This window comes from Pinus tabuliformis, chromosome J, assembly GCF_031772625.1.
Source record: "Pinus tabuliformis cultivar Carrire ecotype Pingquan chromosome J, CPIR1, whole genome shotgun sequence".
Taxonomy (NCBI): domain Eukaryota; kingdom Viridiplantae; phylum Streptophyta; class Pinopsida; order Pinales; family Pinaceae; genus Pinus; species Pinus tabuliformis.
The window spans coordinates 805804714-805826059 of record NC_142295.1 but is presented as its reverse complement, the minus strand read 5'-3'; the positions used below and the strand labels follow the sequence as shown (position 1 = coordinate 805826059).

Here is a 21346-nt window from a genome sequence, read left to right as displayed (position 1 = left end):
TCGTAAATGGCCCTTCTGTTTACAAGACTCTCTCCTGATAATTAAAACTGATTTCCCTTTGTAAAACAAAAAAAACAACAAATGCGGCCTCTGCAAATGTGATTATTCCATCCCAAATTTGCGGCCTTCTTATCAAGATTATATATATAAATCAACCTTCTTTACTAAGAATTGTTGAATATGATTCCTGAGGAGAAATCAATCCTCACACGACGACCCCCTCTGGTTTAGTGATCTCAGCCACACAAAGATAATTTCAGCCTCTAAATAAATTTGACTAGTAATTAATCTGCAAAAGAAACCCTCGTGTTGCCTGCAAAACTAGCGTTCATACCACTGTAATATCTCGGATAATTATATTAAAAGGTAATATCCAAGGGAAGGAGATTAATATCACTATTAGCACAAGTGACGAGAAAAATTATATCAATGTTAAATTGGCAAATCAATCATTAATTCCATAGTCATGCATAGGGGAGAGAACAAATATTTTTGGCCAAAAAGAATATGAAATTAATGATGTACAAGTAATAATTGACCACTATGAATGCATCTCTCAATTCCGTATCGTAACTATGTTTAACCCAAAGTTTGACATAATTTTTGGTCAACCTTGGTTAAAAGAATTGGGTACATTCATGCTAAACTTAGAAAAAAAGATTTTGATGTTTCCTTATAAGAAAAAATGATCACATTCCTAGAAGTGACAATGAAGTCAAAGTCAAGATTGCCTCATCAAAAGACTTTAAGGATATTTCAAAATTGATGCTACAAGAGAAACAAGAAACAATATCAAAGAAATATAAAGAGCTTGAACAAGTCATATCCAATAAAAGTGAAGAAATTCATCGATTTAAAAACCACAATGAAAATTATTTTCACAGTTCAAGAAATCTAAGGTTAAGAAACAAAGACTAAAACAAGAAAAATAAAGTTCCAACCAAAAGCTCAACGAAAGTCTATTAGAGAAGGAAGAGGAAAATTTACGCTTAATGAACCTTAATAAAAAATTACTAGAACAAATCAAAAGTATAAAAGATAAAGAGAGGGATACTAAGGACAAAGTCAATGATTTAGAAAACAAAGAGCTTTTACCCTTAAGGAATCATAACCAAAGCCGCCTTATGCAAATAAAGAGACTAAAAGTGACAAAAAGTCACTAAATGACAAGTTAGAACAACTTATTCAAGAAGAAGTATTGAAGTCTTCAACTGTAACAGTGCAAGTTGAAGAAAAAGGAACAAATACCGATCCAGTCAATATCATAAATGAAGAAGATGAGAAACCAACATAAGTTAAAACATATTTAGATGTTGTAGTTCAAACAATGGAAATTCCAAGTGATGATTCCATATCCAATTGTTAAATATGGCAACTAGGGCCAAACTCCACCTTGGACATCTCATATGATACAACTGATATTTTATAGGATTCCTCTTTCCGAGAGGTGTAGGATTGATATAAAGATCATCTCATTCTGACATGTACAAATGGAATTATGAATTTATTTCTTCTATGGTCAAATTGTTAAGGTCAACCAACAATCTAATGTAGGCTTAGAAATCCAAAAGACACGTCTCTTCACCCTCAACGTTGCATATAAATAGAAGGTGCATCTACCTCATTTGGACGTCATTCATCACACATTTCTCTCTCTCCTCATCTGATTGGGTGTGTGGATTTCTGAGCAGCCTCTCTCTCCACACATGCGAAGGACAAGATTGCAATTCTCTTTTGGGTGTTGACCGAATTGCAGGAGGGTTTGACCAACGTTGACCAAGCAACAGTTGACCAAGTTTGACTGCATTTTTCTTGGGGAATATTTTGTTTGGGCAGGCTGCATCTTTGGGCACAGAAATCGAGGCAATCTGACTTGTTTGACCAACGTTGACCGTAGGATTGACTTTGCATTCATTGAGTTTGATTGATATTTTCGGGATTGTTTTGGTTTGATTTGGACCGCTGTTGGAGGTCGAGTTGACTTGGTTTGACTGAGTTGATTTGGAGGTGTAATTCTGTTGATTTGACCAACGTTGACTTTCTGGTTAGGGAATCTTGTTGACTACAGTTTGACTGTGATTGGGCAAGTTAATTTTGTATATTGTACTCTCTCTCTCTCTCTGCTGAACATTTGAAGAATAATAAGAAGAATTGATCAAAGTGTTTCCCCACATTGGGGTTTGTCCTTGGCATGCGCCACATCTTGTGTCCTCTTATCTTGGCTTGCCTTCTATTGTTTTTATTTATGTTTTATTTGCATTTACTCTCAAGTTAATGTGATTGCTAATCTGGAAATTGATATTGGGCTAATAAGAAAAATTGAAGTAAATTGATCTTAAGCATAGAACATACCTTTGTTATCTAAAATTAACATGGTATCAAAGGCGAGGTGAAGACAAAGCCCACGCAAGAGTGAGAAGAGAAATAACTGAGATCTATTGATTAAGGACAAGATTCAATGGCCTCCACATCCTACTTCAAATTTGATGACAAGCTTCATGATAAGTCTGATTATCATGCATGGAAGATGTCTCTTGATTTGACTTTAGAAGAGAAAGATGTTATGGACTGTGCAGGGAAAGATTATTGAGCCTCCAAATGCATTGGTTGCTACTAAGACAAAGTACAAGAAAGGTGAAGTTAAAGCCAAGAAAATCATCAGGGATTCTATTCATAAGCATTTAGTTGCTTACATCTCCGATTTGAACACATCAAATGAGATATATGACAGGTTGGTTGGCATGTTCAAAGCAAGCAATGCAACCCAAGTCCTCTTTCTCAAGAACAAATTGAAGCGCTGTTGACCACTACGTGTTAACGACCCATAGCAGTATACCCCCTTTTTCGCAAAAGGGATAGCGCCTGATCGATGTGTTTTTGCCATCCAGCTATCATCGTCAGCCCGAGGATCATGTTATAATGTAAACCCATTCTGCATGTGTATAATGTAAATAATCTCAACAGATCCGTGTTGTGTATGTAATCATCTAGGTAAACCTACTTTTCTGGTGACGATCTACATTCCGGGAGGTTTTTTGTCTCACTGATCCATTCTCGGATGGTCGGCAGAGTTTTCCTTCAGCCTTACCCCAAAGACGGAGTGGATTTTGTCACTGGGATCTTAGGGGAGTCCTAGTGTTATAGATAGAGTCTTTGTAAAAGTGATTTGGGAATAATCCTAACTATGTGGTTAGGTTATTAATTACAAATTGCTTAGTTTGCTGGATTATATTTGTGTCACAGAAATGGGTAGTCTGTGAGGGTCTATTTCAAATGCGTTTTCCCCCTTGAGATGTAAAAAATGTAAAAAATCATGATGTAAAGTGTCTTGAGGGCTGGAAAAATAATTTATCCCCTCAAGGGTTAATTATTTAAATTTTCTGGCCAAAATTAATTAAAATCCTAAGCCAGAAATTTAATTAATTATAGGTCCTAGGTAAATTTAAATTTTCCAAAGGCAAAATTTGTGGGTCTTTTAAAAATTAAATTTTAAAGAGGTTCGGGGACCAAGGTTAATTGATTATTTTGCTAAATTTTAAGCCTTTGGTCCTTGGGATAAGTCAAAGTTAAAATTTTGAGGAAATTAATTCAAAAATTAAAATTTTGAATTAATTAAAATGCATTTAATTAAAAATTCGAAATTTCCTCAATAATTTAAAATTTCGATGAATGAGATTAAAAGAAATTTTGATCCTCATCAACAGTCGAGATTGCTTTGACGAGGATCACTCGAACTAGCCGTTGGAAGATTTATCTTTAAATAAGAGGTCATTTGTCAGTTGAGAATCGAGATCATCCGATCTCTGGATCGTGTACTAAGCTCTCAAGCTCTTTTGTATACTTTTTTGAATTAATGCAAAAGTCTTTGGGGTTTCAACGTGCTGCAGTGTTCCTCTTCATGAATTTATAGTAATATTGTTTTAATTGATGCTTAATATTATGTGAAAACTATCAATCAATAGCTCTCTTAGGATAATCTGAATACAAGTATCTTATTAAGTTTGATGCATCTAGGGTAACATTTTTAATTTTGATTGAAGTAGCAGGTTTCTCTATTTCTTCAAAATTTTATTGTTGTTCTATTTCTCTACTTGATTTGATGGTTGATCTAATGTTTGCAGAAGATCTCTCAGGTTTTCATTGAGTGTTGGGGGATAGTTTTCGGTTGGACCAACCAACTCTCAACACATATTTTCCGAAGAACCTACTTCATATAAGCCCCAGGATTTATCTAACGATAATCTTTTTTTCTGTATGGTGTTTTTGGGCTAGTACTCTCTAAAATTTCAAAATATTTAAAATATTTTGTGGAAATTTTGATATATCTGGCTATTAAGAGCCTTAGATTATCAGATCTAAGAGTGGAGTTGGATTCATACTCTTCGGATTTTATAGATTTGTAAATTATTTGTATAGATCTATTATTTACTTGTGTAGATTTGAAATTTTGTAACATAATTTTGAATTTTAACACTTGGGTTTTTTGGGATTTTCTCTATTTTTGTACATATTGGGTATTGGGTTTTTTTTTCTTTTCACTTGTGCAGAAATAGATATGAGAAATCAACCAAGAAAATCTTCAGATCTAAGCTAGATCTAGACCCTGGAGGGCAAGATCTGGGCTCAAAGATTGTGTGCAGGAATAGATCTGAGAAATCAGCCAAGAAAATCTTCAGATCTGAGCTAGATCTAGACCCTGGAGGGAAAGATCTGGGCTCAAAGATTGTTTGCAGGAATAGATCTGAGAAATCAACTAAGTAAATCTTCAGATCTGAGCTAGATCTAGAACCTAGAGAGCAAGATCTGGGCGCAAAGATTGTTTGCAGGAATAGATCTGAGAAATCAACCAATTAAATCTTCAGATCTGATATTTTTCAAGCAGATCTGAGGGTTTTGAGATAGATCTAGGCCCTAGAGGGCAATATCTTATCCCAAATCTTTTTACAAGGCCAACCATTAAAGATTTTGCAATAAATCTGAAGATCTGAAGCAAAATATTTTTTATTTTATTATTTTTTTTATTTTTAATTTTTTTAATTTTTTCAGAACAAGGGTTTCAAATTTTGGGGCTCCTAAGCCCAGATCTGCTTTCTCCTAGCCCAACGCTAGTTCTATTGTGCCTAGTGCTAGATCTCATTAGCCTTAGATTTCCTTGCTCCATTTTTGATTTGAATATTTGATTTTCTGAAGCTAATCATTGGTGGGTTTTTGCAGAAAATTTGGTAAAAAATTGTGTTTCAGATATTGAATTTTTTTGGCAACTTGGGCAAGTGATCTTCAAGGCCTAGGGCGTAACGGTTTGATCTCTAAACCATCTTTTTCCTCACTGTTTGCTACAACAGTCATATACCTTTTTAATAGTGGTGAAAAACACATCTAAGTCGTTTGAAATTAACTAAAAAATTGCTAAATATATTAATAAGTCATTATGTTTGATGTGTATCAAGAATTTGGTTTAGATCCACATTTTGGGTCACTGTTATTTTTGAATAATTATGTTTCTGAAGTCTGAAATATAACAGTGAAAAAATTTCATGTGGGTTAGCCTAAAATTAGTTCCTAAGTTTTCTAATACATTAAGGAATTAATTTCTTGAGTTGGTCATTCATCATTAGGCTTATTTCATGTTTTAATTGCTGGCTGTAATAAGTATATCAGATCTGATATAATTCTGGAAATCACATCATAAGAAGCTGAAAATTTTTGATAATTCATGTGGGCAAGTTTGGAAAAATTTCGGTAAATTTTTGGCGTAAAGATATCATTGATAGCTTACTGTTTTCATTGTCATATTGTTGTTGTTATAAAGTTTTTTTTTACTGTTGTCCTAAAAATTAATTTCTGAAAATTAAGTACTCTGTCATGGAATTGTGATAAAATGCATATCCTTTGTTTTATAAACTGAGTATTTTTTTGAGCATCTGTAGACATTGATATCGAATTGCAAAGTTGTTTTGTTCTCTTTGAGATAAATTGTATCAAAAAGATTTGAAATAAGCTGGTGCTTTAACTATAGTATCTTCAAGAGTTTATTGTCTAAGTCTTCATCTAAAAAAAGGTGAGCATTTCATTTGGGTAATTGAGGGATTTTGCGGCATAAGTGTTTTCCCATTCTCGAGTTTAACTTCATCTCATCTTTTGGCGCATTTGCATATAAGTTAACTTTGCATAGATAAAATTTACTTCCAAGCATAAGCTTGGTCGATAGACAGATAGGTCTCCATCCGTCTTTTCTTGAAAAGCCTATTTTAATAGTACTTAAACAGTGATATTGCGGTCGTCAGAGCCATAGTTCTTTACAGCGCTAGAGGCACCGGGTATGTTAGAATTTCAAGAGAGGTATCGTTAATCACACTTTAGTGTGCTTCTCCCGATCTTCTCTATGCCAATTACTACGAAATCAGGCTCAACACAAAAATGATTGAAGGGTTCACATTTAAATAGGCATTTAACTAAAATTAACCAAGATTCTTGCATCTCACATTAGTTTTAGGATCTGCATTTCATATAAAATAGTCATTCATCTAAGCAGCAGTTGCTAATCGATTACTTGGTCTTAATTTCCCTAGCAAGATTGTTGACTCCATAAGGCACTGGTATCAATTGTTTAAAATCTAATCAAATCCTATAAGTCTTGCTAAATCTTAATCAAGTACTTGATTGCTTCACTGTGTCTTCCGAACTGGCTGGTTCCCAACTAGTTCTTCTTCTTTCCACTTTTGCATAGGGTCTACCCCCCTTAGCTTGTTGTAGGGAGACAACTTAAACGGAGAGATTGGGGATCAGGGTGACAACCCCCTCCCCCCCCGATCTGAGCCATTGTTGCGGTGTCTAGACATTATGTGCAACAACAAGGACATAAAGAAGGGAAGAGGTGAAGATATCGAATCCTACTTCATGAGGATTACTAAGATAGAAAATGATCTTCTTTCAATTGGAGAAGTTATTGCTGACAGGGAACTCACTCTCATTGCCCTTGGAGGTCTCCCTCGTGAATGGCATGTGTTCAACACTACTATCCTCAACAACGACAAGATTCTAGGTTTTGAAGAATTGTTGACTAGATGTTCTCAAAAATAAACAAGGATGATGGAAATGGATATGTCTTCAAATAAGAATGATCCTACTGCATTCTCCGCTCATGCTAAAAAGAAGAACAATGCGGGTTCAAAGAAGCAATGTCAAAGAAGACCGAGCTGATTTGGAGGTGTAATTCTGCTGATTTCACCAACGTTGACTTTCTGGTTAGGGCATTCGGTTGACTGTAGTTTGACTGGACAGATTTGACTGTGATTGTGAAGTGAATTTTGTATATTGTACTCTCTCTCTTTTTGCTAAACATTTGAAGAATAATAAGAAGAATTGATCAAAGGGTTTCCCCACATTGGGGTTTGTCGCTAGCATGCGCCACATCTTGTGTCCTCTTGTCTTGGCTTGCCTTCTACTATTTTTATTTATGTTCTATTTGCATTTACTGTCAAGTTAATGTGATTGCTTATTTGGAAATTGATATTGGGCTAATAAGAAAAAATAAAGTAAATTTCTCTTAAGCATAGAACATACCATTGTTATCTAAAATTAACACCAACTCAACAACAACAATACCTGAAGTAAATGAAGAAATTACCACACACATGATAAGGGGAAATCCAACTAGTAGAACTCCTTATCGACATCCGAACCATAAGAGCAGACAACTAAATCAATGTATATATTTGAACCATTCAAAATGGAAACAACAAATTTATGTTCCAAGGAATATTGAAGTTTGCAGAATCCAATCCTATGATAACAATTCATTACAAAATTCCAGTGATCAAAAGATTTCATAGATGGTTAATCTAGGATGGTCCAATCCATTCTCAGTTCGACAATTTTGTTTATCACTTAGAGCATCATATCGTCTTGTATCAACGGAGATGAAAGTTCAAAGACGAGAAGATATTTGAAACAGGGAAAGAGATCAGGCCCTTTCATCAGTATGCTTTGAGGACAAAACTTTTTGAAGAGGAAGGCAATGTTATGAATATATATATATATATATAAAATAATACAAGTAATGTAAAACAATAATAATAATAAATAATGATTAATTAGTAACTAGTTAATGAAAATGTATGTTCTTAAGGACATGCCCGTTGGTGAAGAGGTACCTGCCTAGGGTATATAAGCACGCCCTCACCCTCATTGTAATCATCTCACCAATTTTTCTATATAATATTCAATATAAATTTCTTGTCCTACAATGGAGGTTTACATCTTTGAAGTATTTTGAAGATTATTGCTGCGTATATGAATCTTGTTCATTACAGTACACAATAGCTGGCTCAGGCAGCAGAGAATGGTAGCACATCGAGCTATTAGGTGGTTGCAAGGGGCTGCTGACTGCCGGCTGAAGACAAAGCTAGGAGAAAAATTATCCCGAAGGGGTCACCCAATGGTGGTGGGTAACAGGTTTTATGCAATCAGCTTATAAGAGTAGGAAGGATGAAGGGTAAAGTTTAAAGCTTATTGTATTTTTCCTCTTTTGAAGAATAATAAACAGTAATGCAATTTGAGTTTTCATGTCTGTGTACTGCTACTTTCTTCATCTTGATGTGTTTCAGTTCCTGGTAAAAATCAAATTGTAGTTTTGATAGAGATTTCAGATTTTTGCTTTCCTAATTAGGTAGATTAGAAATCAGACTCTTTATGTTGTGCTGAAGAATTTCAACTCTATGGTTAACCCAATGGGCTCCGCCCCTTGCTGATTAGTATCTTTCCTGGGCCTCTTGCACTGGTTTGGATCTTCATCGATGATCCTCCCTTGGGTCCTGTTATCACACAAACTTGCACCCCAGTGAAAAGCCCTAACAAGGTACCAAGGCTCAGTGAAACACTGAAGTGTCGCCACTGTCACCTAGACAACTACTTCCCTCTTTTTAGAGTGGGACAAGCCTTCCCTAGTAGCACTTGGGTTCCTTAAGCAAGACAAGTCTAGGGTCACCTATGTTACTACCCCCAGTTATAACCAACTTAGAATGATAAATGAATTGAAGATCAAGTTAATTAATGAAGGTAAATTTCAGATTTAAGTTAAGAGTTCTTTTAGGCAAGTTTGGTGGGTCTATGAGATGATTGTTAGGTGCATTTATTACCAAAACATTCCAGATTTGAAATCTACACTTCGCTGCTATGGAACTTTCTCAAAGATGCATGAAAAGTAAGCATGAACAAGTAAATAACAGCAGTAAGCTGTACCCTTTAAAACAGATTTGAAATTGAGGGTTTCTAGGGCTAAAAAAAGAAGTAAACCTAAATTTTAATGCAACTTGCTAATCTAAAAAAAAAATGGAAAACAACAGCCTCTAAAGACTAATTGTTTTTCTCTTTTTATGCACAAATATAGGGCAGCAAGGCCAAACTTTGCAAGACAAATGATTTCCAACTGAAACATATGCAAAATAACCAAGATGTTTAGAGCTGAAAATTGAAGTGCAAGCTACAGAAATTCAGATCTACCACAGAAAAAGTAAAGCTTTGGACTTTAAATTTAAGAATGACTAGAGAAATGAATAGACTAGTGCGCCTAGCTAATTTATTGTGCATACAGGGTCAACTAAGTCTTTTTGAGAACTTTTGAGAAGCTAGAATGATAGTTAGGGCTGTCCACTACAAACCCTACCAAATTGTCGTAGTAGCCTTACAAGCTTCAAGATGGTCAAGGGGTAGATCCTCCACTAGAAATCCTTCAGTATTATTGAGAAGAGACATGTCAAGAAAGGAGAATAGTGGGCACCACCAACACTAAAGAGGCAATACCACACCTAATATTTTTTAAAATAAATAACCACAAAGAGATGAAGAGAACCAATTAGTCATCAAATTGACACACAAGAGCATTGATCCATTGAGCATCCATCTATTTGCAAAGCATTCACAACATATCAAAAAGGAGAAGAGTGTGCACCACCAACGCTAGAGAAGCAACACCACGCTTAACACTTTTAAAAATAAATAACCACAAAGAGATGAAGAGAACCACTTAGTCATCAAATCAACACACAAGAGCATTGATCCATTGAACATCCATCCATTTGCAAAGCATTTGCATAAACAAGATCTCCATGAGAGTACTCTAGCTAGCTATCCATAGTATAATCAATAGTAGACACAGTTTTCTCCACAAGCTTCTAGCATTGTTCAAAATGAGAAGTGTTTCTTTTATACAGACAAAAAAACTAATAATTTTCGCAATATAAAATAATATTGTCCTTGATCCTGCCTACAAAAGCATAAAGAACCATTATATCCTCAACTAACTATGGAGATATGGTCAACAACACAATATAATATGAGGTGGTTATGCCACTGATACAAGCACTACAATTATTAGTTGAGGGTCATAATTCTACTGGCACTTGGTTGCACTTATTCAAGGATTATGATCCTCATTTAATAATCATTATTATTTATATTTTCTATTAATAATTTTTTATTGTCATTGTTTAAATTAATTTGTATATTCCTTGTCATCAGAAGATTACATTTAATATATTCTTACGTAATCTTCTTAGTTTGATTACTGTATGTGTAGCAAATTACCCTTGTATATTCTGAAAAAAAGGTGTTACGCAACCATCTGAGTTATGGTGTTAGCTAGCTTCAAAAATGTTCTCTTAGCTTTTTTAAATGGTAAGTCTAATTCAGATGATTTGTGCTACAGCAATTACAGCTTATGTGCTCTAGTTGTTGATATCTTCTACAAGTTTTTTGGTTCCTGTGACTAAAGATGTAACAAACTGTGTTGGTTTTTTGATAGGTTTGGCATAATTATAGTTTTGACAAGCATATCATAGAAAATCATGGGATTGATGTCAAGGGGTTCCATGCTGATACGATGCATCTTGCACGACTATGGAATTCTGCAAGGAGTCGAGAAGGTGGATATTCACTTGAATCTCTTACAAAGGATCCGAAGGTCATGGATGGAGGTGGTGCAGAAACTGAAGATGAGCTGATTATGGGCAAGGAGTCTATGAAATCGATATTTGGGAAAAAAAAGATAAAGAAGGATGGCACAGAGGGGAAAGTTGTGACCCTTCCACCTGTTGAAGAGCTCCAAAGAACTGAACGCATACCATGGATATGTTACTCTGCCTTAGACTCCATAAGCACATTGAGGCTCTGGAAAAGCCTCAAAGCAAAACTGGAGAAAAGGGAGTGGGTATTTCAAGGGGTTAGAAAGGGCAACATGTATGATTTTTATACAGAATATTGGCGTCCTTTTGGTGATTTACTGGTACAAATGGAGTCTGAGGGGATGCTGGTTGACCGTAATTATCTATCAGAGATGGAAAAAGTTGCTGTCAGGGAGCAGGAAATTTCTGGTTCCCGGTTCAGAAAATGGGCTTCTAGATATTGTCCGGATGCTTGTTATATGAATGTGGGCAGTGATGCGCAAGTGCGACAACTTCTGTTTGGTGGCACGCATAACAAGTATATTGACTGTATCCTTTATCATGTTCCAAGGATATTTTCTTTGAAATTGAATACAATTTTACTTTATTAATAAATTCATTATATATGTTATTTCGCTATTGTATTTACCTGTCTATCTTTAAGATTTATCCTCTAAACAAATATCTGGTTTCAAAATTTAGGGCATATCTCTGGTTTCATTCATGGACCAAGTCACTCAGTGACTAAACTTTTATCTTCTCAACCTTCTTTTTGATAGAAATAGCAGACAATTAAGCTGGAAATATGACGTTGTATAAAGAAATAAAAGAGTGGCAAAGAGACACTGTTATACCATGTTTGCAACCATAGCTCTGTTTGGGTGACACAATAATTCTAATGTACTTTAAATAGTTGCTACCTTATTCTTTGGAAATGGCTGTTGCTGATTATTGTTTTAGCTTGGCTGTATTTGTTTGGCCTTTAGGAGACGTGTTAGGCACCCTTGCGACTATTATGTATTTTCATTTTACTGTTGGGTAACATGGGCGTTTCATATTTCTTTGAATGTGTGCATGTGTGTGTATTGTTAAAATAACATCTTTAGCCTGTAATTTACGTAGAAAACCAAAATGCTACTCGTTTGCACAAAGCTTGTCTGGTTAAAAATCCAATTCTTGATTTCAATATTATCACAGTGTCCTTAAAATTTGTAATCATGTATGCAGGAAAACCAATACTATCTTACCCAGTGAACGAACTTTTAAAGTACCCAATGTTGACAATTTCATAGAGGAGGGTAAAAAGGTACCTTCAAAGTTTCGGAACATTGTACTTCGTGGTGTAGGTGTGACCATGGAAGTGGAGGCAACAACTCCATCAGGCTGGCCAGCAGTAACTGGAGCAGCTTTGAAAACACTGGCTGGGAAAGTTTCTGTTGACTATGATAGCCAGCTAGATGATAATGATAATGAGCTCCCGGCTGATTTGAATACAGGGCTAGGGTTGACCTCTGATGGAGTGAAAGATGGGGAAAAGTCTTTCGGAAGTGATGAGGAAGTAGACTCGTCTATATATGGAACTGCTTATAATGCATTTGGAGGTGGTCAAAAGGGGAGGGATGCCTGCCATGCTATTACTGCTTTATGTGAAGTGTCTTCAATCAACACTTTGATTTCCAACTTTCTTCAGCCATTACAGGTTGGCATGCATTTTGTTCAAGTTGTGATGTTATGATTGGATTTGATTAGTTTCAATTTTAGGTAATTACTGATTTTCATGTGTGAGTGATATGTTCTAGATACTAGGATGCAATTCATTTCCACATTTAATTGTCTATGAGATTTTGAAATTCCTTCTAAAGGTGTTTAGACAGTGTGTGCACATTGCCAATGGACATCCAGTATTGTTAAAAATTAAAATACACTTTCTTTTTTGGTTTTTGATTTACACGTGTATTTTATTTTAATCAAAACAGCATTGCATTATAATCAAAAGGGCTGCAGCCAAGGCTAGCAGTGAATTACATGGTGCTGAGTCATAAAGTTTTCTACAAACATGGGTATTTTGCAGAATTCCTTCCTCTCTTCCTAAGATAGTGGAAAGAGAAGATGAATTTTTATACAGGGACTTCTTATGCCAATTTCTAGAAGTACATTGGTAAATTTTAACAAACTGATTAAACAGGTAAATTACAGAAACATAATATTTTTTGTCTCATTGCCAATAAACATCCAGTATTGTTTAGGATGAAAGCTTTTTTTGTTTTGTTTTTATTTACCACGTGTATTTTATTTTAATGAAAACAGCATATTATTATAATCAAAAGGGCTGCAGCCAAGGCTAGCAGTGAATTACATGGTGAGTCATAAAGTTTTCTTCAAACATGGGTATTTTGCAGAATTCCTTTCTCTCTTCCTATGATAGTTGAGAGTAAAGATGAATTTTCCATAGGGACTTCTTATGGCAATTTCTAGAGTACATTGCTAGATTTTAACAAACTGATTAAACAGGTAAATTACAGAGACATAATTTTTTTGTTTCATACTTTCTCTTACACCTTTTCTAATTAGGGGAATGCTGAGAGTTGCCTAACATCCCAATCGAACATTTGTTTCTTCTAAGTAAGCATTTCGGTCCTGCTTAGATTTCCTTCCCCTTGTGACAGGAGGGGACGGATTTGGGGCATTCATTTTCAGAGCTTCAGCAAAGTAGAAGGATTTGGATTTCTCTGAGTATGCCTGCACTTCTGGTTCTGCTTCATATTCGTGTCTGTGAACTGAATCCTCCTTTGATTCCTCTGCTTCCTCTTCTTTTGCCTCTGTCTCATCTGCATCTTCTTCGTCTTTCTCTTCTGCTTCTGCTTCCTTGTCTTCTTCATAGGTACTATCTAATGGGTTTTCAGGGGATGGGTCTGGATCATTGCCAGGTTGAGTTGGTGCTGCTTGTTCCGCTTTAACCTCTTTCTCCACATTCTCTGGATTTGCCTCCTCATTTCTGGAAATACTGTTTTCTCTAGGTTCCGTAGAACTTCAGATTTGTTGTTGTTCACTGAGAAAGACCCTCTTGTGATGGATTTGGATTAGATGGCTCCATTTCCTCAAAATTCCTTCTCATGCTCGAGACCTTGAACTCAGTTTACTTCCTTGTTGGCATCTTTGACTGCTGCTTTGAAGAGGGCTGCTCTTCTTGGGATTTTTGGTAGTTTTTAGCAAAACGTCTGTAAGCATGAAAGGCCATTCGTTTAAAAAGGATCTATTCATAATCTAAAGTTTGTTGGTGACTCCAGCCATCAATATTGATTTGCAGGGCTTTAGGGAGTCCCTTCTGCAGGTCAACCTCCATGTATTTGAATCTGAACTGCATCTCTTATTTCTACCTAATTATTTATTAGTTTAATTTCTTAAATAAGGCATTGGGTCCTGCCCCCTAAATGAACTGGCCACTTAGATGGAATATTATGATGTAGTTTCATACCCCCATGAACTGCTTTTAGCTACAGTTAGACATTATCAATCTTTCTTTCTTTTGTTATACACCTGCTAATTGCACCGAGAGAGGTGAAGTGCATTCTACAGTCCAGTATTGAAGTGATTTTAACATCCATCTCATTTGCCCATGCCATGTAAGGATGGCTCAATTTTACATTTTACTTAAAACTAAGACTCTCTCTCTCTCTCTCTCTATATATATATATATATATATATAGAGAGAGAGAGAGAGAGAGAAGCACACCATTGTAATTCCATCTTACTCGAGATATTTTAAGCATGGAGAAGTTTTCCTCTCAATTGCTTTTTCTGATCCTTCCGGGTGCTTAATAGATCCAGAGTTAAGATGAATCTAAACTTGTGTTAAACACAGGAAAGAGGGGTACTTAGTTCATTGAGTGTCTAATTACTCCCTACCTATTGTGTTTGGAGTAAGGATTTATTATTGTACATTTTAATGACTGGTGCAAAATGACTTTACTCACGTTGTAGATTGGTGTGTAAGTGCTGTTTTAAGCTATAAGCATTGGTGGGTAATTGCTGTTTAACACAGGAAAGAAGGGTACTCAATTCATGGAGGGTCTAGTTGTAGATTGGTGTGTAAGTGCTGTTTTAAGCTATAAGCATTGGTGGGTAATTGCTGTTTAACACAGGAAAGAAGGGTACTCAATTCATGGAGGGTCTAATTACTCCCTGCCTTTGATTGTGTTTTGAGTAAGGATTTATTATTGGACATTTTTATGGTTCCGAAATGACTTTACTCATATCGTAGGTGTTTAATTGCTGTTTTGAGCTATGACAATTGTTCCTTGGATTGCTTAATAATTTAAAGCTAGAGCTGTTGATTATCAGGTTTTGAGGCGTTTTTTTTACCTTTTAGGTATGGCTGCTGGCATACTTGTTAGGACATTTGATGTTCACTTATGTGCTTCTGTATTTAGTTTTTTATTATTAGAATAAGGGGTTAGTGACCTGGGTAATAAATGTCGTGCTCATAATAAATTGTATCTTGCCAATGAACACATAAGTTTATGGTAGAATAATAATGCGAGGAGGACCTTGATGGTTATGCATAGGAAACGGAAGACCTTGCCAGGGTACTTGAAATCACTGTAACACATCTTTTGAGATTTTAAATGGAAGTTCCCTTTTGTGCACCATTTTCTAAATTCTTCTTGTACTTGTAAAAGACCAACAATGGTGACCTGGATGTCTAAGGGCATAACTTAGGTAGGGTCTTGTAGCTTGGAACATGAAATTCTTTGATGAATATTTAAGTTTGGAAAAATATAGAAGTTTGTATTATTTACATTACAAATGGTGTTCAACAATTACTTTCATCTAGTTATGGCAGTGAATGGTATTCTAGAAAGTAGAAACACGATGATTGCGTAGTGATTGTGCAAAGACTTTTAATAATTAGGAATTTGGGCGGCTTCGAAGATAATGATGGAGTAATGTGATGTGGAAACACATTAGATGGAGTAATGTGACGTGGAAACACATTAAAATTATCTAGAAATACAGTTGAGCAATGAACTGAAAAATACATACAAATGACAAAACAACAATCTTGTGGTTGTGTGTGATGTGAGATTATAAAGTTATGAATGGAAAATTAAATTTTGATGAAGTTAAACTTTTGAGGCATGCTAACAATTGAACATATTGTAGTGTGAAGCTAGTCCACTATGTGAACCCATTAGTAGTAATGTGAATACACCAAACTAAATGTGATGCTCAGCAGGAGATTGCGGGCATGCAAAATTAATTGTTTAATAATGAAACATGCACAAACAAGTTGTGACATCAAAAAAGTCTTAAATGCAGACTAGAAAGATGTGAGGTGGAACCCAAGAAAATTTGTGTGATGTAGAAACTTGCATTTGACAGGTAGAGGAAAGGTGGTTTAATTCTTGTAGAATTGCATAGTCAATCAAATTGCCAATTGATTGACTACCAATGCATTAATATTGTTGAGTTGATGTGTAGATGTGATCTTGCTAAAGAAAAAGGCAGGGGTACAGAGTTCCATGTTGCCATATTTGCACAACTTGGAGATAATTATATCAATGCCTAACAAATGACCACAAAAGTCAGTCAATGTGAACAACAAAGTACATCAGGGATACAAGTTCACTGTGCTTGTGCAAAGGCATCTAAATCCAAAGTAAGGAGGATGTCGAAGTAGATAACTAGAATCTAAGCAACTAGCTAATAGAGCACATGATTTGAAGTGCTGATACGAAGATATAGAAGATAGGAAGCAGACTGTGTAAAACTTGAGTGAGCTTGATGCTGATTTGAAGGAATGGATTGCAAGATATTTTGGAGCTGGTGGCCAATGTTGAAGGTGGACATTGGGTGGTAGTCTCCCCATCTGAGTTGTCGAAATTGTCGATGCACTGGTGGTTGATGTCATTGTGGCCGAAATTGATAGGACCTGACAGTGTGATTCGAGGGGATCATAAGAGTTCTAGAGTCCTACTTTTGTAGCATTCAAGGCCGTGGAGAAGAAACTTTGGTTGGATGATTGCCCGCTTTGAACAAAAAAGGGTCTTGGATTTAAGGTTGTCTATAATTTTTGTCTATCCACTGACCTGGAATGCGAACTCTTCTAAGGTCCTTTAGGAGTTTGATTTACCATGGGAAAGAGGTGAACCAGAGAGCCCAGGTCTCATTAATGGGTGCTTGATGGATCATATGGATGATGATGGGTATCGTTTGTTACTTGTTGCTTAGATCCATTAGGAAAATCTAGAAGCATGAGGGGATCTGTTGCCACACAATCTACCAGGGGTCCTAGGAGGGGTTCCAAGGGACTACTACTAGACCAAGTGACAACAATGAGACAAAGACCCAATGTCACCTCAATCAATGTCCCCTGCTCTTTACGAACTTTCATCGATGGGAGGAGTCTTGGTATGAAGGAAATCTCTCGAATGATGAGGTCAATAACAATGTACAATGTGATTCCCAAAGCCCATTCAAAGGAGAGGCTAAAAATGATGGCGTGCTTGTTTCAAAAGCAAGAGAAGGGATCTCCAAGAAAGGCTTGTGAGGAGGAGGGTTAGACCTAGATGAAAGAGTGTTCAATTATGCCTAGATCAAGGCTTCCTAGAGAAGAAAAATGACCTATCTCAGAGTTTTGCGAGATAAAGATCACATGATGAGTAGGACCACAAGAGTGACATTAGGGGTACCCAATCTGGGCTTAGGGTTTGGTAGATCAATGGGGGATAAGATGCCCTAAGACAAGTAAAGGTAAAATAGGCCAATGAGTGATTGACTTCCAATGAGTTTTCAAGTAGAGTTGACCTATGGGAAACCACTAACCAAAGAAACCTAGTGTTAGAAACGATGTGGAGCTAGGGCTTGGGATATCTCCAAATCTAGCCAGGGGATTTGCTTCAAATTTGGAGGGAATCTAGAGAAAACTCCAATGCAGCGATTTGCCAATTCGCACTTCAAGATGACCGCCCTAATGCAATTCACACTAGGCCATAGGAGGCCGTCTAAGGTTAGGGCCGAAAATTGCTGAAGGGCAACAGAGAAGAAATTTGATGTGATCAAACTAGGATTTAAGACCAATGCCTAGATATTGGGAGAATTGGAGTCAAAATGATCGTGACTTTGTCACCTTCGTTCTTCAAAGAGGCCCTATCAACAAATTCACTATCTATGGATGCAACTACATGACAACTTTAGACATTTATACTTCGATGGCAAATATTATGGATTTTCAAAGATGCACATGCAAATGATCCCTTAGGAACATTCATTCATTCATCATCTTTATGAGTAATGCATGCAACATTTTCCGATAGCATCAAGACCTAAAGCAATTTCTCATGAATTAGGGAACAATAATAACCAAAAGAAAGAAATTCCATGCATTAGACAATAATTATTTCAGAGTTATAGCATTAAAGGGCACTTACAAGACAATGAAGAATATATCCATCCACAACATTGTAACAAGAAGCTCCAAGAAAAGATACCGAAGGTTTCCAAATGTCAAAATGCATTTATTCCATCCAAATCACTCCACAAATTGCAGGTTGAAATTCTCAAGAAGAGCTAGGGAAAATCCGAAGTGATCCCCTAACAATTCGAAGTGGTCAAATTAGCCTAATGAGCCCCTAAGAATATCTCTAATGTGCAAAATAATAAATATATTGGTGACAAGCCTCCAAATAGCTCCAAGGATAAACAATAAGACTCTCAAGAGGGTCGAAATGATAGAAAAATAGTGCAAATGGGTCGCTGGAAGGCCTACACAAACCCTCCATGTGCCAAATCGAAGAGGAGGGCGGGGTTGGCCCCTTGGTTTCCAAGCAAGACATTTGTGTTCCTACCAAGTGGTTTTGGGGGCACAATGAATGGTCTCATGGGTCTCCAAGTGGGTCAACATGTCGATACTCAATCCATAAAGGCTAAAATGTTTATACAAGCGCTCCCATGTCTCCCTAGGTGAGACAAAACCCCATGTGGGCCTGGAACATATGCCAAGTGTTTATTGCAAGCATGTAGCTGGCTGGGTAGTGTGATCCAAGTGCATTAGCATCTCTGTGTGAGTGGGGCACAAGCAATCCAAATGTGGTGTTGAAGGATCTCATGGCGTGGCAATCAATGCTCTACTGCGGAGGAGGCCCATGGCTCTCAATGCTCACGCTACCAGTGCCATCATGAGCCTCTAGAGGGCTTGGATCCCATATAGGGAGGCCAAACCCCAGGCGAAGAATCGCTTGCAATCCTGTATAAGATCCAATGTGTCTTCTCACCTTCCAGTACAACAATTCATTAATACAATTGAGTAAATGTGCTTATAAATCAGGGAACCAAGTGGACACTTCATAGTGGGATGCTCTTCCATAATGGGCTTTAGAATGTATAGGCGTCCCCAGTTTCAAGAGGGAGGTTAATCAAGGACCCCATTAGGTCATTTCAACCTCTAAGGGAGTGACAAGTACATGGTACATCTGTCAAATGGTAGGGGTCATGGAAAATAATGATGGAATGGAGTGGGGCAACAAGGAAGACTCCAAGCCGCATGCCATGGTACAAGGGTAGCTATAATGAGGGAAGCCCACACGTGTGTATAGAATGTAGGAGGGAGCAATCGTGGTACATGAGTTACCCCGACCTTTGTTTTTCCACCCTTCTTCATATGCCTTTTGCCTTTCATTGATTTTTATTTTTATTTTTTAACTGCTCTGGGCTCTAGGGAATGAGAGCATGATGTGAATGATATAGCAGTAAATACCCCCTCAAGGTTGGGCAGTTTATTGCCCGCCAAGGGTTGGGACAATCATGGGTTCCTTGATGATGTAGGGGGCTCACATAAGGGCCTTAGGAATGAGGGTGATGGCCATAATGATAAGGGGTAGAGTTCATGATTGGCTTTTGCCCACGTGCTAAATCTTTATTTTCCGACCATCTTTTGCATTTTATGGTACATTTCTTATTGTAAGTGGCCAAATTCTACTTTTAACTTTCTTTTTACCTGCATCAACCTCTGGGGCATTGTTCCAAACCTGACCCAAAGTGTGGACAAGGGGAGGGGGAGGCTAACTCCTTGTGGACCCAATGGACAAATGCAGACCCAAATGGGAAATATGTGAAAAAGGGTTATAACGAGTGGAGGGGAGTGATGTATGTGGTGTTGGGAAATGGGACCACACAACCAAAATTGGGGTCTCCCATGTAGTGCCACCCCTAAAGCTAGTAGCCAATAAAGGAGACGCCACAAGACTAGGATAGAAGACTAACCACCGAGTTGGAAAAGGGGACAAGAGTACAAACCAAGCCCATTTTTTCCGCCAAATCCCCCCACTAGTCCATTTCCAGATGTGTCCATGGTAAGCAAGCAAAAATACCCAATTACATAATGAAAAGCCATACCTTCGGGGTTTGAAAACCCACCTTCAAACATACGATCATAACAGATGGGCGAGGGCATGTGATGGCTGGCTTAGGTGGCGGAGAATTGTGGCACATCGAGCTATCTGGTGGCTGCATGGGGCTACTGGCTGAAGACAAATCTAGGAGAAAAATTTCTCCTATGGGTGTCACCCACTGGTGGTGGGTAGCAGTGATCTACCTGGTAGCCTCCGATCTGGATAGCATATGAAGTGTCTGTTAAATTTTCCAAATCATGGTAGCTTATTTGCACTAAAAGAATTCCTAAACTACCACATAGCTGAAACATAAAAGCTCCTCAAAACGGCTGTTCTAATAATGCTAACGTCTATAAACACTTATTGCAGAAAAATAGAACAGAAACTCATAGATTTGTTTTAAATTACATTAGTATTAAGTAGGGAAAAATAAAATTACAACTTGTTTCAAGTAGAAAAACGGTAATTCAATACATGGACTGTCAAAGACTCAAAACCTGTTACCACATGCTTGTTAATTCTTAAATGAAATCTGCTTCAAGAAGACAACAACAAACTAATTTATTGTTTGTTGTTCAAAAACTGAATGAATAAACCTATGTCTGTCTTCTTTCTTATAGACTGAAGGGAAGAGTTGGTACAATGAATCTGGACACATGTATATCATGTTCACTGAAGTTGATTTGAGGCATGCAAGCATGCACCTTTTGTACTAGCTTGTATGTGCCTAATTGAACTTGAACTTAAGCTAAGAATTAGAAAACAATATGATTTAACCGAAGCTAACATATGCAACTCCATATGCCCTCTTTCAGATTCCAGAGAAACAGCATATGAATTGTGTAGCTCGTGCAAACTGTTGAGAATAGATCGCTTAATATAGAACAACAGTCCTCTCTTATAAGACTGATCACTCCCTCATAATTAATGTGTCAAATTATTGAAGAAGTTTGTTCTCATTGCACTTGTTGAAGTGCACGGATCTATTCACCAGTGTGCTGAGACCTGCAGAAAGAC

General features: G+C 36.9%; 1 protein-coding gene across 1 annotated transcript in view; it reads left to right on the top strand.

Annotated features, from left to right (window-relative positions):
* Nucleotides 1-21346, top strand: part of LOC149229157 (DNA polymerase I B, chloroplastic/mitochondrial-like) — a 195531-nt gene that overhangs the window by 38640 nt on the left and 135545 nt on the right. The window contains exons 4-5 of the mRNA XM_089378507.1: nt 10802-11478; nt 12168-12639. Coding sequence (XP_089234633.1) covers nt 10802-11478; nt 12168-12639 — 1149 coding nt within the window. The remainder of the gene's footprint in view (nt 1-10801; nt 11479-12167; nt 12640-21346) is intronic.